The sequence below is a fragment of the Tasmannia lanceolata genome, unplaced genomic scaffold, assembly GCF_043159265.1.
Source record: "Tasmannia lanceolata isolate RefF3 unplaced genomic scaffold, GAP_Taslan_0.1 ptg000037l, whole genome shotgun sequence".
NCBI lineage: Eukaryota > Viridiplantae > Streptophyta > Magnoliopsida > Canellales > Winteraceae > Tasmannia > Tasmannia lanceolata.
This window is the reverse complement of record NW_027518714.1, coordinates 12,881,659-12,898,255: the sequence shown is the minus strand read 5'-3', so window position 1 is coordinate 12,898,255 and position 16,597 is coordinate 12,881,659. Positions and strand designations below refer to the sequence as shown.

Below are 16,597 nucleotides of genomic sequence, written 5' to 3'. Positions count from 1 at the left end.
TAAATTGATGAAGTTTTACTGGTTTATTTGGACACTAGTGGGACCAACCGTGCGATGCACGGGTTGGAAAATTATTTTCATTTGAAAAGAAATGCCAAGAAATTAAGTTGATAGAGTTAAAGATGATAGCAATTGCATGTTCCTCTATCCCCCTATCTAGCTGATTTTCTTTCTTTCCTAGTGCACCTGAGTGACAATCTGATGCTGCGGCTACCTATGGCTTGGGCTGGGGTACAATAAGATTTGCATGGAAAAAAGATTTGTAGTTAGAAACAGAGGAAAATATACGAGAGGAGGAGAGGGAGAGGGAGAGGGAGGGGGGAGAGAAAGAGCGGGAGTCATATTATGACCGGAGGTGTGATTGAAAGAGATAGTGAGAGAGCCTTGGAATTAGGGGTGCAACTCGGGTCAGGTTGGATCGGGTTGAGGCCAACCCTAACCCAACCCGCCTCTAAATCTCTCAACCCTAACCCAACCAATCTAACCCGAAATCGGATCAGGTTGGTTCTGGTTCACCTTGGGCCAAACGGAAAAAATACAATAACCTAAAGAAAATCAAATAAAAATAGAGGACGGAGGTCCGGTTCGGGCAGGGTTGCCAAGTCCTCAACCCTAACCCAACCCAAAATTAAATCAGGTTGGCTCTTCCCAACACTAAGCCAACCCAACCCGAGGAAATGGCAACTCAACCCGAGCAAAACTCGGGTTGAACCTGTCATGTTCGGGTTGAGCCCGACCCAAGTTACACCCCTACTTAGAATAAATGGGAAAGCCTTTATGGGAGTTTACGATTAAATGGGGAGATAAAAGCATCCCAAAATCTTCACATTCATAGGGCCCACCTTAGTGGCTGGAAGTGTTCATCAAGTGGGCCCCTAAAATTTAGCATGGTGTGAATAAATGGGAAAGTCTTATGGGAGTTTACTAAATCTTGAAAAAACATATAGCCCACACTTAGTTACGTTCGAGAGATAAAGATAAGGAAGGAATTTTTTAATGCCAAAGATAGGGAGTTAATTTTGCTAGAGAAATAGTTGGCGTTAAAAGGAGTGAAATTGTGTGTAGAGAGAGAGAGAGATAGAAATTCGGGATTCACAGAGATCTTCCTTTTATTGAAATCGTTTTGCATTGTGTGAAAAGGATGCCACGTCCGATATTAGCGGATGAGGCCACCTCAGCGTGAACAGTGAAAAACCCATCCTACTATATTATAATAATAGATGGCTTATTTTTCCATACCGTTGTAAACACCGAATGAATATTATATCCTATGGAAATGATTTTGGGGGCACAACCTATTTACATTGTGGCCCATCAAATTGATGGTTTGGATCATCCTATGGTGCGGTTCGTACAGTTCATTTTGAAAAATACTTTGATGGGTCCAATGAAAATGAATATATATTACTTTGATATGTCGAACACGTAAATATTTTTCCCCTCTGTGGAGTGAAACATCCTCTTCTCATGATTCATGAATATATATGCCATGGTTGACTTGGGTTCTTCTAATCTCTGTGTTGTTTGGGCTTCCACGATGACACAGCAGGTGAGCGGCCTAGATCTTGCACTTATGAAAATGATATTTTCCTAGAAAAATGCTTCATAGAAAATAAAATTCTAGGGTCTAGTAGGTTTATGATTTTCCTTGAAAAACAAGAGAGGTTTTTTAATCTGGAAAAAATTCCATGGAAAAATGGGTTTATCAAAATTCCGATAAATATTTTCCCTAATCTAAACATCGCCTAGGTAGTAGTACTAGCCAAGTCACAACTCACAAGGAAAATGTACTACCTTGTACTAATAAGAAGATGTTCGTAACCTTACCTTATTTATATCTTTCTCACTAATTAGTGACTTCTTCATGAGCCGAAAATTTTCCTAAGCCCTCCAAGTCCATGTTGCCTATCTCTCTTCCAAAGGTATTGCACTGGAAAACAAACTCACCGCTACATTTTCCCAACCCAAGACAATGTTGCCTGACTGAGGGTGCATCCACAAATTAAAGCCTCCAAAATTTTCAATTTCACATTGACATAAACATCAAACTTCACAAATGCATACCTCCTACAAACTCTTCCACCTTATCCTCTTTACACACTCTCTTTCTCTTCCATACGTCTACAATTCTTATCCTCCCTAATATTAGCTCTAATGACGGATATTAGTGTTTGTACGCCTTTTTAAAGCTCTCGAGCCATGGAAGACCGACGGCATCTTTGTAACTATACCATAACTCGACGACCAATCGGTAACCTTCAATTTCACTAGCCATGAGTATGTCTTTTTTTGCCCTCTTTTTTACTTTAAGCTCTGCTTGGATTGCATGATTTTTTATTTTGTTTTTGAAAATTTTTGAAAAGGAAAAATATTTCTAACATTTGTTCTTGGGCTAGTGTAAACTTTGGTTTCACTATTTGAGAAGAGGATTTTCCGGTGTTGTGAAATCCGTCTTTCTCTATATGGTATTAGAGCCACAAGGGTGGTAGTTGGTGATTATTAAGATTCCTTTGGTGAAGAAGTTCAATCGGTGCTTTGAAGATGGATATGAGTGGACGGGTTAGTGGACTCGGCATTGAGTTGCTAAATCAATCAAATTACAAGATATGGAGAACATGTATGGAGTCTTATCTTGTGGGAGAAGATTTATGGGAGGTTGTTTGTGAAAATGCCGTTGTAGCTCCGGAAGATACACAAGAAAATGCGGATGTATTGAAGGCGTGAAGGATGAAGAATGCCAAGGCCGAATTTCTTTTGAAGATGTCTATTTCACATGACTTGTTTGAGCACATCATTGGGTGTAAATCGGCGAGAGAGATTTGGACTACCCTTGATGGATTGCTTAACAAGAAGAATATGACTCGTCTACAAATGTTGGAGAATGAGTTGGCGAATACTACACAAGGTAGTCTGTCTATTTCTCAATTCTTTTTTAAGATTAAGAATATTTTTTCGGAGATTTCTCTATTGGATTCGGAAGAGCCTATTTCGGAGGCACGAATGAAGCGGCATATTATTCGTGGGTTGAAAAAAGAGTACATTCCATATGTTACGTCGATTCAAGGGTGGGATCGGCAACCTTCTTTAGTGGAGTTTGAGAATCTTCTTGCTTCACAAGAATCTTTAGCTAGACAAATGGCGGGTTGTTCAATATCCGGGAGTGAAGGAGAAGCATTATTTTCAAGCAACAAGAAGTCTTTCAACAAATATAAAGAGAAGAAAAAAATTTCAAGTAAAGGTGGAGATGAAGGAGGATCATCCGTTATGGGTAATGGAAACCGAAAGGGTATCATGTGTTACTGATGTGGTAAATTTGGGCATATACAAAAGAATTGTTGTGTGAAATTGAAGGATAGTAATGTAGCCGAAAAAGTAGATGATCCAAAACATGAAGAAGATTGTGGTAGATGTTTCGTGGCGGAAACTACTACGGTGGGTGCTTTGGCCTCCATCAATTTTGAGGATGATTGGATTGTCGATTTCGGTTGTGGGCATCATCTTATCGGTGACGAATCTAAGTTCTCAAAGTTCTGAAAATATGAAGGCAATGGTGCTATCATCACAGCAGACAACACCATACATCCGGTAGAGAAAAAAGGGGTCATCACCATTGGTGGAGCGAATGAGGATCCTATTACACTTAAGAGTGTGTTTCATGTTCCCGGTATGAAGAAGAATCTTTTCTCGGTCGCAAATGTGGTTGATGCGGGAAATTATGTTTTGTTCGGGCCTAAGGAGGTGAAATTTCTTCGGAATATTTCAAGCTTGAAGGCAGATGTTGTCTACACCGATAAGAGAGTTAAAGATTTTTTTGTTTTATCGGCTTCAACCTTATATATTGATAAAATGAGTACAAATGATGGCGCTTCAATTTGGCATGCTAGATTGGGTCATATTAGCATGGATAAATTGAAGGTCATGGTGATTAAGAATCTAGTGAATGGGCTACCAAATTTGAATTCTTTTGGTGGCGGCAAGGTGTGTGAGGGTTGTCAAGATGGTAAGGCACATCGTATTCCATTTGACAAGTCTCTTTCAAGGTGCAAGGCCCCCTTGGAGCTTATCCATAGTGATGTAATGGGACCTTGTAGGACACTTTCACTTTCCGGCTTCCGCTATATGTTGTTATTTGTTGATGATTTTACTAGATTCACTTGGGTGTATTTTATAAGGGAGAAATCCGATGCATTGTCTAAGTTTGTTGAGTTCAAGAAGATCGTTGAAGGTGTACTTCACAAGAAGATCAAGCGGTTGAAAACCGATAATGGTGGGGAGTTTACTTCCGATGAATTTTCTATGTTTTGTCTTGATAATGGTATCCAAAGGGATCTCACTTGTGCCTATACGCCTCAACAAAATGGAGTGGCGGAGAGGAAGATTAGTCATCTTGTGGAAACTTGTAAGAGTTGGTTGTATGTAAAGAATTTACCCAAGGCCTTATGGGTGGAAGGTATGGCTTGTGCTACTTATGTGATTAATCGGGTGCCTCTTGGTCCGATTAATATGAAGTCTCCTTATGAGTTGATGTTTGGGGTGAAGCCTAGTATCAAGCATTTTAAGGCTTTTGGTTCAATTTGCTATGTGCATGTGCCGAATGAAAAGAGAACCAAGTTGGATGCTAAGGCGAAGAAGTGTATTTTCATTGGGTATGATGAAAGGAAGAAAGGTTGGAAGTGTATGGATCCTACAACTCATAAGTCCATTGTTTCAAGAGATATTGTGTTTGATGAAGTCTCTTCTTATTATGGTTTGGATGGTGTTTCCACTAATGGTGTGGGTGTAAGTGAGCACATCCTTGTTTAGGTTGAGCCTCAAGCAACAATGAACTTGCCTTTGACACCAAATGCTCCAATGGAATTTGGGTCTTCTTCTTTGCCGATAGATGAGCAAGGTGATAGGTAGAGTGATGTTGCATGTCATGTTCAAGAAGATGAGCAAAATGAAGAAACTAATGTAAAGGAGTGTAGTGCATCACATCTTAGAAGATAAAAAAGAAAGATTGTCAAGCCGGAACAGTATTGGGATGTAAACATGGTGGGCACTTATTCTTGTTTTCTTTCCGATCCATTTGATGATAATGTGCCTTCTTGCTTTGATGAAGCAAAAGGGGTGAGAGAATGGAATGATGCTATGAATGAGGAGATGAAGGCACTTGTGAAAAATAAGACTTGGGATCTTGTTCCTAAGCCTAAGGATGTGAATCCGGTTACATGTAAATGGGTGTAAAAATGGAAGCGGAGAGCGGATGGGAGTGTGGATAGGTTCAAAGCAAAGTTGGTGGCTAAAGGGTTCTCTCAAAAGTATGGAGATGATTATGAGGAGACCTTTAGTCCAGTTGCCAAGACGACTTCCGTTCGAGTTGTAATTTCATTGGTCGTTTGTTATGGTTGGAAATTGTTTCAACTTGATGTGAAAAATGCATTTTTGTATGGTGAGATTGACAAAAACATCTACATGAAGCAACCGCCAGGTTACAATTCAAGTGACCATCCGACTAATGTTTGCAAGCTCAAGAAAGCTCTTTATGGGTTGAAGCAAGCTCCAAGGCCATTGTATGGTAAGATTGCCGAATACTTGCAATTTTGCGGTTATTTTGCTTCTAACTCTGATTCTAGTTTATTTGTGAAGAAAGACAAAGGCTTCCTTGTCATTGTGCTTCTTTACGTCGACGACATGATAGTTACCAGCATTTGAACAAGATGGGCTCTGCTCTATTTTTTTAAAAAGTATGTAGACCTCTGTACATGCACCATATAATCTGCATTTATTAGAAAATTCGTTCGGACCCACCTTGTTCGATGATCCAAATTGTTCATCCGCGGGACTTGATGTAAATAGGCCTTTCCCCGAAAAACATCTCCACTCGTTCATTTACCATCAGAAATATTGTTCTTGAAATCCAAATACTCAGGGAAAATGGCGGAGAGACGCAAAAATAGGATGCGACCTTGGGACAGCAATTAATTTATGACTATGTCTTGTTGGTTTAATTAGTGAGCTATGTTCATATGAATATCTCAATTAAAAAAAATCAAATTTTGGGTATTGGTAAATGAGATTAAACGATATAGATAGGTATCCAATGGATAAATATTCGTAAGCTGAAGGCACTATTCAAAAAAATCAAATGTTGGGAATTGGCCAATTCGTCGATCAATTCCACTTATGTCTTTATTTTCTAAACGAATTTCTTGTTTTGAAAGTGTTTTCCTAAAACTTTTTAAGATGAAGCCTTAAGTGGCTCACGTTGCCCAATTCCCATTTCTATACATAATTCCATACCAGTTTGTCCCAACGTACTATTCAGTCTATTCCATGGCTTATCCAATTGTCATACATGTGACGCAACCGTGTAGGTTTGACTTAGTCTATGTGTTATTTTACTGGTAAGCATGACTCGGTTATTTGGGTCATTTCTTAATTTCTTCTGGGTCTATATGTAATGTAGCAAAAGAAGAAAGGAGCTGTAGAAAGAGAGAAGATGTGAACGTTAAAAAAATGCCCTTATTCCGCTACTCTCTGAGTCTATGGTGCACATCCAAACAGAGATCTTTTAAAGAAAATGATGAACAAGCTTTAAACTGAGAGAAGAAGAATTAGAAAAGCTAGTCTTAAATATTCTAGTGGGAGGACTAATATGGGTAAGAGAGAGTAAGTTAAATTTGTTTGGTTGCTGGGTTTTTTTTGTTCCTTGGAGTTATTTGGGAGAGCAAGTTAAATTTTGGTCCCATCTCATATTTGGTTGCCTTTTAGTACTAGGTTTATTTTAATCTCACTCTTGTAATTATTACTTGTGAGGTGAATTTTTTAATCCGACTTTTGTAATGATTGCCTTTTCATCCCATCCCTAGACAACCCCAGGAACAAAAATAAACTCAGGAACCAAAAATAAGCTTGAGAAGATTTTTTTTTTCTACCCAACAGTTCAAGCAACCAAACAAAGGTTTTTTTTTTTCCCACCATAATCCAGTCAACCAAACATGGAATTTTTATTTTACCAGGATACTTCTAGGACTTTTTTTCCCCCACCTATCTCCCAGGGTATTTTTTTTCTCCCACATAACTCCCAGGAACAAAAAAAACCCGGCAACCAAACAGAGCAGAGATTTGCTAGGAAAATGGGAACCTGTTTTGGGAAAAAAAAGGGGCATCAATGAATGGAGCCCCGTCCACTAAAAGACAAAGGAAGAGAGTTCAAATCCCCATAAAAGCAATAAATAGACCTTTAAAAATGTCTCATGTCCATCCCGTTTTTATTTTCCAAATGTAATCCTGTTTTCAAAGTGTTTTCCTATCTTTAATTAGGTATTTTGAGAGAGAGAGAGAGAGAGGCATTGCATTATCTTCTACAAATTTAGGCAACGAACAGAAACAGAAACAGAAAATGACTACTATTTAATACGGACTAACAACTGAAGACACATCCCACAGTACACTTCTTTCTCTTAATGATCAAGGAGCTGCAAAGACAATATCTACCAGCTTATAGTAGCTTAATAAGATACTCTAACAGGTTGTTTGTTCATAAACCAATCTCGATCTTAATCCCTTCAATAGTTATCTCTTCCCGCTTTCCGGCTTTGAGAACTATAATCACCTCTACATCATCAATAAACTTGGTAAGGGGTTTGTTAAAGGGCCTGCCATCTCTTCTACTGCGAATGCAAGAGGGGGAGAAGATAGATGGGTTGGTGGTGGAGATTAGAGTAGAGAGAGGCATTGGGGCGTTGAGAGGCATCTTTTGAAAGTTTGGGGATATTTGCAGCCGTATATGTAGAGGGAGAGGGAATAGGGAGTGGTTGATTTCGAACGTTACTGGTCACATGAATGATAAATGTGCTTTTATTGCTTACTTTATCATGGGATGTACAAATTATTCTATTTTAACATGATTTTAAAATTATATCCTAAATTGATGAAGTTTTACTGGTTTATTTGGACATGGCTTATTTTTCCATATCGTTTAAACACTGTATGAATATTGTGGAAATGATTTTGGGGGCTCAACCTATTTACATTGTGGCCCATCAGATGGATGGTTTGGATCATCCTATGGTGTAGTTAGTACAGTTCATTTTGAAAAATACCTTGATGGGCCGAGTAAAAAAGACATTTTCCAAAATCATCTCTATATCGGAATATATATGGAAGTGCACGTATTCTCTTAAAAACAAATTGGGGTTCACCTTGTTCAAATATATAAACCATTCAATTGGTAGGTCCCAACGTAAATATGCCGTACCATGAAAATCGTCTCCATTTGATGATCTTAACTCTTCAATCCATAGAGATTTCTATATGATGTAGTTTATCTATAGATGAAAGGGTTAAGATCATCTGGAGCTGATTTGGGGGCCTAGCAACATCAAGCCCAATTGTAGGCTCCACCCATATTTTTCAAAATGAAATGTACGGCCCACACCATAGGATGAACCAAGCTGTCCATCTGGTGGGCCACAACATGAATAAGTTGTACCTCCCAAATCATTTCCAAGGATGATCGTAACCCTCCGATTTATAGAGGTTTCCATAATATGCAGTTTCTATTTAGATCAGAGGGTTAGGATCATCTTATGGAAGTGATTTTTTAGGACATAACCTATTTATGATCTGGCCCATCAAATGGACGGTCTGGATCATCCGATGGTGTGGGCCGTACAGTTCATTTTGAAAAACATGGGTGGGCCCTACAAGGATTTAAATATATTAACTATTAGGCACAAAACCGTTCATGTTGGAGAGAGGTTTGTATACTGTTGTAGCAGTCGTGAAGAGTAGAGGGTTGGGAAACATCACTTCCCTTTACAAACAGAAGTTTTTATTTTGTGATTAGAGAGTATTTTGAGAAGTTATTTCATTTCATGGGCGATTTCATTTTTTTTCCTCTTCTCTTGAATATGCCATGGTTGAGTTTGGTTCTTCTAATCTCTGTGTTGTTTGGGCTTCCACGATGACACAGCAGATGAACGGTCTAGATCTTGAACTTATGAAAATGATATTTTCCTAGAAAAATGCTTCATAGAAAATAACATTCTAGGGTCTAGTAGGTTTATGGTTTTTCTTCAAAAACAAGAGAGGTTTTTTATTTTGGAAAAAATTCCATGGAAAATGAATTTATCAAAAACTCAAAAATTAATTTTCCTTGGAAAAAATTCCAGTAAATATTTTCCCTAATCTAAACATGCCCTAGGTAGTAGTACCAGCCAAGTAAAGAGGAAAATGTACTACCTTGTACGACCTTGTACTAATAAGAAGACGTTCGTAACCTTACCTTATTCATCAGCCGAAAATTGCCCTCCAAGTCCATCTTGCCTATCTCTTCCAAAGGTATTGTGCTGGAAAACAAACTCATCTCTACATTTTCCCCAACCTAAGACAATGTTGCCTGACTGAGAGTGCATCCACAAAGCTTCCAAAATTTTCAATATCACATTGATATAAACATCAAACTTCACAAATACATGCCTCCTACAAACTCTTCCACTTTTTCCTCTTTACACACTTTCTATTTCACTTCCATACACCTAGAATTCGTATCCTCCCTAATATTAGCTCTAATGATGGAGATTAGTGTTCACACTCGGACTAACCTGTCTGCCTTTTTAAAGCTCCCGAGCCATGGAAGACCGACGGCATCTGTGTAAGTATACCATAACTGGAGGAGGAATAGGTAACCTTCAATTTATCTAGCCATGATTATGTCTGAAAAAGTTTGAATAGGAAAAATATTTCTAGACTTTTTTACTTGAATTACATGAAAGGAAAAACAAAAAAAAAAACTTGAACGGACCCTCTTCAATTTTTACTTAGAGGGACATTCAAGTTGTGATAGTTAGCCAATGGATCAATATTCATAAAGTAAAAGGCACAATTCCTTCTTTCCATTATTTTTTTTTTTTTGGGGTAATATGTCGAAATTATTAGCTAAGAAGGTTTCTAAATTGAAGAGTGCCCTTGTTAAAAATTGAGCTACAAAGGCGCCCCCATTGGACCATCTCACTAAAGTGCATTTATTTATCCTTTAATTATATGAGAGCCCCAACTATAGCCGGTTTATTAATGGCACCCTTCACCATACCACTCTTCTTATAAATATCAATGAGAATGAGGCTCAAAATAGATTTATTTGAAAAACTTAATTTTGTACAAGTATCTTGCTATATTTTTAGAGTTGAATGTTACGTCGTACGAGTTGATTGATTTCTCTATTGTGACATTGGGTAATTTTGCGATAAACCGGATGAGTTAGATTTTCAATAATATCCTTCCACAAAAGGTAGAGTTAGAGTGATTCCATTACAAATTGGTTGGGGCGATTCCCTATTACATCTCTCCTATTATCGTGGTCTTGGAAAGAAAATGTAGCAAAAGAAGCAAGAAGCTATAGAAAGAGAGAATACGTGGACTTCAAAAAGATGAGCTGGTGTACGTTTTTAATCTGTAGGGAAATACCCCATACCTCTATGGGTGTTAATTTCTCGGTCGGGATATAGTTTTTACCTACAGATTGTACTCCGTAGAGAAAGCCTGGCATCATAGAATAAAAAAGAAGAGACATCCACTTAAAACCTAGGAAACAAATGATTAGCCATCGAGGATTCCACACCTATACTCTCCCTTCAACTCGTTTAAAAAGTATTGAATGGAATATTAAATCATAGAATAAATAACAACAGAAAGGGAGTTCTCGGGTGCAATCGGGATAGCCGACTCCAACGAGGCAGAAATGAGAGCGGTGCATCGAGGAGTTAGGTTGTTGATGGATCACAACATTCGCAATAAGGTGATTCCTTAAACGTGATTAGATAGTTGAAGGAACTCGCCCGAGTCAACTCCTTTTTGCCATAATAAAAAAAGTTTGGGTTGGGGTTGTGATTAATCATTTGATATTTAAGTACGTCTATGTACTTAAATAAGGTCATCCTTTCTGGAGTTTTGATAGAAGAATTCCTCTACCAATGTAGTCAACCCCATTTGTTAGAACAACTTCCATTGAGTCTCTGCACCTATCGTTCTTTGGATTCTCGCTTTCTGAACCGTTATTTTCAAAAAATGAGATTTGGCTCAGGATTGCCCATTGGCCGTGTTCTGCGTTGCACCACATCCGCATTTCATATTTTGCCCTAAAAAGTCAATAAACTCCTTTGACTCTCCCGAGTTATGACTGCATCAACCGCATCCGCGCCAAGTCGACGAGAATTTTTCTTAGCCGCCTTCTGCTTCACATCCGCATTTTTAAACATTGGGATGCGTGCCTCATCCTTGGAGATTTGCAAGATGGGTTGACGAGATCTCGGATTGGGTTGAGGAATCGTCAATCTCATCTCATGATGTGAGAAGATCATCCAATATCGAGGCCGATCGGCTAGCAAGGGAGGGTGAATCTAGGGTGGAGTTGGAATTTTTTGACTTCCTTCCGTTTAATGTGCTTGGGATTCTGTTGTTTCTTGTCTATTTTTCTCTTATTCTAGTTTTTGTATTGATCTTTTGGATAATTTTAGTATGCTCTGTCTTTCTCTCTTCGTCATTGCTATTCAGAAGGAAAAAAAAAGATAGAAAATCTGGGAATTAGTAATTTCTTTGCTTATTGTTCATAGGTTTTCACAAAGTTAGTGGAGATGATCTTTTCACCCTCTCTGCAGTAAGCATCCCCACCCCATCATAACGTGAACAGTTGGCAACTTTAATGCTTTTTGACGTCAAATCACGTTAAAATGGGGGCGAATTCGTACTGCACGGGGGTGAAAAAAATTTAGCGCCCAAAAACAAAAGATAATCATTAAAAGGCCACCTACTAAAACAGAAGAAAAAAGCTTTCTTGTCCGCATCTCTAATTTCTATTGATCCATTATGATTTCTCTTTTCACATTTCACTTAGCATTTTATTATTACTTGCTCGTTCTGTCACATCTCTTCTTTCCTGGATAATTTAAAAAAGAAAATGACCCTTTCCTTTACAGTATCCCCTCTGCTTTTGCTTCAACTTTTCAAGATATTTCTCTCCTTTGTTATCACAGTAGGGAAAGTTGTTGTTGTTCCTTGGGTTCTTGACAGTACCATTTGCATCATCATTTTCATTCGGATCTTGCTGATATCATCATGACCGAAGTAATTACGGACATCTCTTTGAGTGATCCGTAGAAAGTGTGCTTTCTTTTCATTCCTACCCAGTGTATATATACAGGAAATCAGTCCCATATATCATGGAATTTTTAGTTACAACGGATACGAGTAAACTGTTGGGCAAACTTTGAGTCCTTATCAAGATAAGCATCCACATCCCCTCCCCGCAGGGAATATCTAATCCCCGTCCCGCGCCGCAGCCTATGGGGACAAAATCCCAGCCATATCCCCGGTTCGGGATTCCCTCGTTTTAGACTTTTAATTTACTCTTAGACCCCAATCGATTAGAAATTAGAATCACGAGGGAAGATTTAGAATTTAAATTTCAAATTAGTTGTTTTTTTTAATGCAAGGACAGCAATGTACTAGTATTGAACCGGGGTGGGGCAAGCGGGGAGGAGCCAAAATCATCCCCGTCTCGGCCGGCCCCTTCCTTGCTACAGGGAATTTTTTTGTCCCCGTCCCCTCTGAAATCAGGGAATCCCCGCCCCGTGCGCAGCGGGGTGGAGCTGATCCCTGTTTTTCCGGGTTAAATTGCCAGCCCTAAATGCATCTCATGGGTAATTTCGAAAGAGAGAGAGAGAGAGAGAGACGCATTGCATAATCTAATATAAATTTAAGAGATAAAGAGAGAAGCATTGCATATTCTATTACAAATGTAGGCATAAACCAACCTAACAGGTGGTTTCTCTTATTCATAGGGCAACAGAAAACAGCAACTATTCAAATACGGACTGTTAACTAAAGACACATCACACACACGTCTTTCCCTTATTCATCAGGGGGGTGCAAAGGCAATATCTCCCACCTAATATTAGCCTACTCATACTCTCTAACACGTGGTTTCTTCATACACCAATCTCGATCTTAATCCCTTTAATAGTTATCTTTTCCCCCTTTCCCGCTTTGGGAACTATAATCACCTCTACATCATCATCTCCCTCGGCTCCAAGATCTTCCAAAGCTTCATTCAATGGCAATCTAAGCAGTGTGTTCACTTTCATATTTTTCATAACATTAGAATGGGGAAGATGCACCGAGCTCCCAATAAAGTTACTAGATGCTGGCCCACCAAATTTCTCACCCTCAGCATTGATGTAAACATCAAATTTCACAAACTCATCCCTACTAAGCTCAAGATTCACAACCAAAATCTCTTCCTCATTCTCTTTTTCCTCCTTACTCCTAGACTTCTTAGGCCTCTTAACAGTGGCCCTAATGATGGAGCCCAGTTGGCGTGGGTTGCTCCCAAACTCGCCCGCCTTCTTCTTCAAGGTTTTCGCTAACGCTTTCTTGGTTGGGAGCATACTAGTAGTAGTAGCAGTAGTTGTGGTGGTAGGCTTAGTCTCCCATAGGATTTCAACATCTTGGTAACCATACCTCAATTTCGAAGGATCGAGTGCATCGGAGACCTTCACTTGAACCAATTCAGCATTCTCATCATAGAACAAAAATGATGAATCTAAGTAATCAGTATCAGTGAAATCTATTCGATTCTTCCCTGATAAGGTCTTCCATATTGTCCAAAGCCGATCCACGTTACTGTGATGAGCGAAGAAAATCGGGTCACGGGCCGCAGAGTAGAGGATCCCCATGTCTTCTCCATTAGGTGTATTTGGGTTTGGATTTCCAGTCCATATGTGTACTATATTATGCGGAACATTTTCAACTGAACCAGCTCCCGGTTCCGCTGTACTCCCGGCACTATATGCTGCACCAAAAAAGAGGGAAGGTGTTGTCTTTTGTACAACTTGTTTATACATGGTAGCGTAATTACTTAGAATAAGTTCCGGATCAGTTAAATCAGTCGTGGTGGTTGAACCAAGATTGATTATCGTAGGTGGCAAGTGATTGGCATCGCGAAGACAGTTGTAGAGTGGCGTGAGCTTGTCAACGAACATGGCAGGCATGGTCATTCCGTCGGCTGCATCCCAATTCCAGAAAGGGATAGCTAAAGTTTCATCATTGAGTAATTTTGCAAGGATCCTTTCATAGAAGTACAAGTACCAGCGATGCCAAGCAAAAAAAAGCCATGAGGCGTGGACCTGGAGTTCGACTGTGTATCCAGCCTGTGATTCCAAAAACAATATGGCTACACCAACTTATAAAATGTTAATAGAAATAAGGGGATTTGCTAGGGACCATCATATCGCAGTAAGAATTTCGTGGGCCGGCTGTTCCATGAGAGTGCAGCCACCTCAGATGAATTAAATTAATAAGACTTGAAAAGTGAGCCTATGTCACATGCAAAAGCCGCCCACCTTGAAATGCATTGTGTGATGGTCCCTAGCAAATACAATAATCCAAGTTATTATGGATGTTATTTTTTTAATAAGAATTAGGCCACGGGTATTGTCCCTACTATAATTGTAATAGCTTTTGACAGCTGGTTAAATAGTTAAATAATAAAAGACAAGGTGAGATCTGCCTAAGATCTACTTTAAGATTTTGAATATCGAAAAGGAAACTGATATTTTGAGTTTCAACTGATTGAACTTCCTTTGTTAATAAGTTTTTTTACAGCTGTTAGTTATTTTTTTTGTTAATTACTCATTTCTTACTAATGACGATATAAGTCCTTAAATTTTACTAGTCGCCTATAAATAATTTGGGATTTGCTAGCGTTCATTGCAGAAGGCATTTCGCCGAATGCAACAACCCATCCGTCAAAATGCCTTATACGCTAGCAAATCCAATATAATTTTACGGATTTGCTAGGGAATTTTCCAGAGATGCCTCTCCGAGTTTCAGTGGCTGCAGACTCTTGCATGTAGACCTGGCAAAAAGTGACCCGGACCAGCCCGTAAATTACAGGTCCGGGTCACTGATTGGTGACCCGTTTGAAATTGGACCCGCCCCGTCAAACCTTTTGGGGCTTTTTCTCTGTAATTGTCATAACTTTTAATTTTTCCATGTATTTTTTTCCGTCATTGTCATAACATTTGCTTTTTCTACGTTTTTTTTTCCTTAATTTTCATATTTTAGAACATTCTTACAATTTTATTTTTTTTGTAATTTTTCTACTTTGCTTCCAGTTTTCCATAATTTCTCATTTAAAGTACCATGGTTAATATTTATTACTATTATTTATTGGCAGTTTGCACCCAGCGACAGTAAGACAAATCTCTCAAACAGTCAACATAAATGGGTTACGAAGGTGGCTAACAAATCCCTATACAAATTAAAAAAATCTTAAAAGATATGTCAAAAATCCGGGTGGCCCGCGGGTCGACCCAGCCCTTACGCGCCGGGTCAAAACCGGCCCGGCCCGGGCTGGCCGTTTGCCAGGTTTACTTGCATGAGAGCAGAAAAAGACAAAAAACTGCTAAAAAGTGAAAAAATCAGCCTAAAATTGCCTAGCAAACAAATTCCATAATTTTAACATGATCGACGTTCGAAGATAAGAAAGTAGGCATTATTGGCTGTTGAGATTAGATGATTAGCATGATTTATGGGCCATAAGAGAGTCAACAAGGACCCACTAAAATTCCATTTTTTTAACAAAAACCTGAGTATAAGCACCATCGCAGTAGGCGCAATGAACGTTGGCTTGTTGCGTGAAATTTCGTGGGTCTGTAAGTGGGAGCTCCTTCATGAGGGCTACCGCCTGGTTATATTTCGTAATCTCGTCAGCAGTAAGAAGGTGTGCCGCTTTTCGTTCACGCATTACAGAAGATGAAGATGGGAACTCCCATTGCTTGATGTTGCTTGTAGTGCTGGGAGGGCAACAGTAGGTGGGAGGGCCATTGTCAGTTGCAGTCTTGCAGGTGGTGAAGTCCGGCGGTGTGATCGGTGCAGCTTCGGCTCGGCCGAGGGTCGCACCATACAGACCTCCCAACCCTAGGAGAACATCTCTTCTGTCTAGATTATTAAGAGATTTGTCTGGCTTTGAAGACTTTGTAATGGGTTTGTTGACTTTGTTCGAGGGTTCGTCTCCTGCACTACGAATGCAAGAGGTATGATAGGTGGTGGAGGGTGGTGGGTTTTTTGAAAGGGAGAGGGGGTTTGTCTTTTTGGAGAAGATAGAGGGATGATAGGTGGTGGAGATTAGAGTAGAGAAAGGCATTGTAGCGTTTTCTGTTGATGTATTGAATGTTTGGGATATTTGCAGCGGTATAAATAGAGAGAGAGAGAGAGAGAGATTTATCGTATGGGAAATGATTTCAGCACAACTATGTTTTCATATTTGCGCTCATGTATCTTGTCTTTTAGCCTTTAATTGTCGAGTTTTTATATGGTTGCTGTAGGCCTTGCACCAAATAATTTTTTTTAGGGGTGGGGATTGATTGCAAGGCCTTATTGTCAATATAATTTCTCTTAATTGTCATCTAAGTGGCTTTTGGGAACAGTAAAAACCCTTTTACAATCTTTAAATACTAAGAGGGCAGTGAGATTTTCAAACACACCCCCGCAGTATGAATTCGCTCTCCTGTCAACGTGATTTGACGTCAAAAAGCGTTGAAGTTGCCAACTG

The 16,597-nt window shown here is 39.2% G+C and overlaps 1 protein-coding gene across 1 annotated transcript; it reads right to left on the bottom strand.

Annotated features, from left to right (window-relative positions):
• Positions 1–12,784: 12,784 nt before the first annotated feature.
• Positions 12,785–16,233, bottom strand: LOC143862563 (polyphenol oxidase, chloroplastic-like). The gene is made up of 2 exons (XM_077373632.1): positions 15,632–16,233; positions 12,785–14,192 (listed from the first exon to the last, which is right to left on the bottom strand). Exons 1-2 carry the CDS (start codon positions 16,187–16,189, stop codon positions 12,972–12,974), a joined length of 1,779 nt encoding a protein of 592 aa, XP_077229747.1. The 5' UTR covers positions 16,190–16,233; the 3' UTR covers positions 12,785–12,971.
• Between the last annotated feature and the right edge of the window lie 364 nt (positions 16,234–16,597).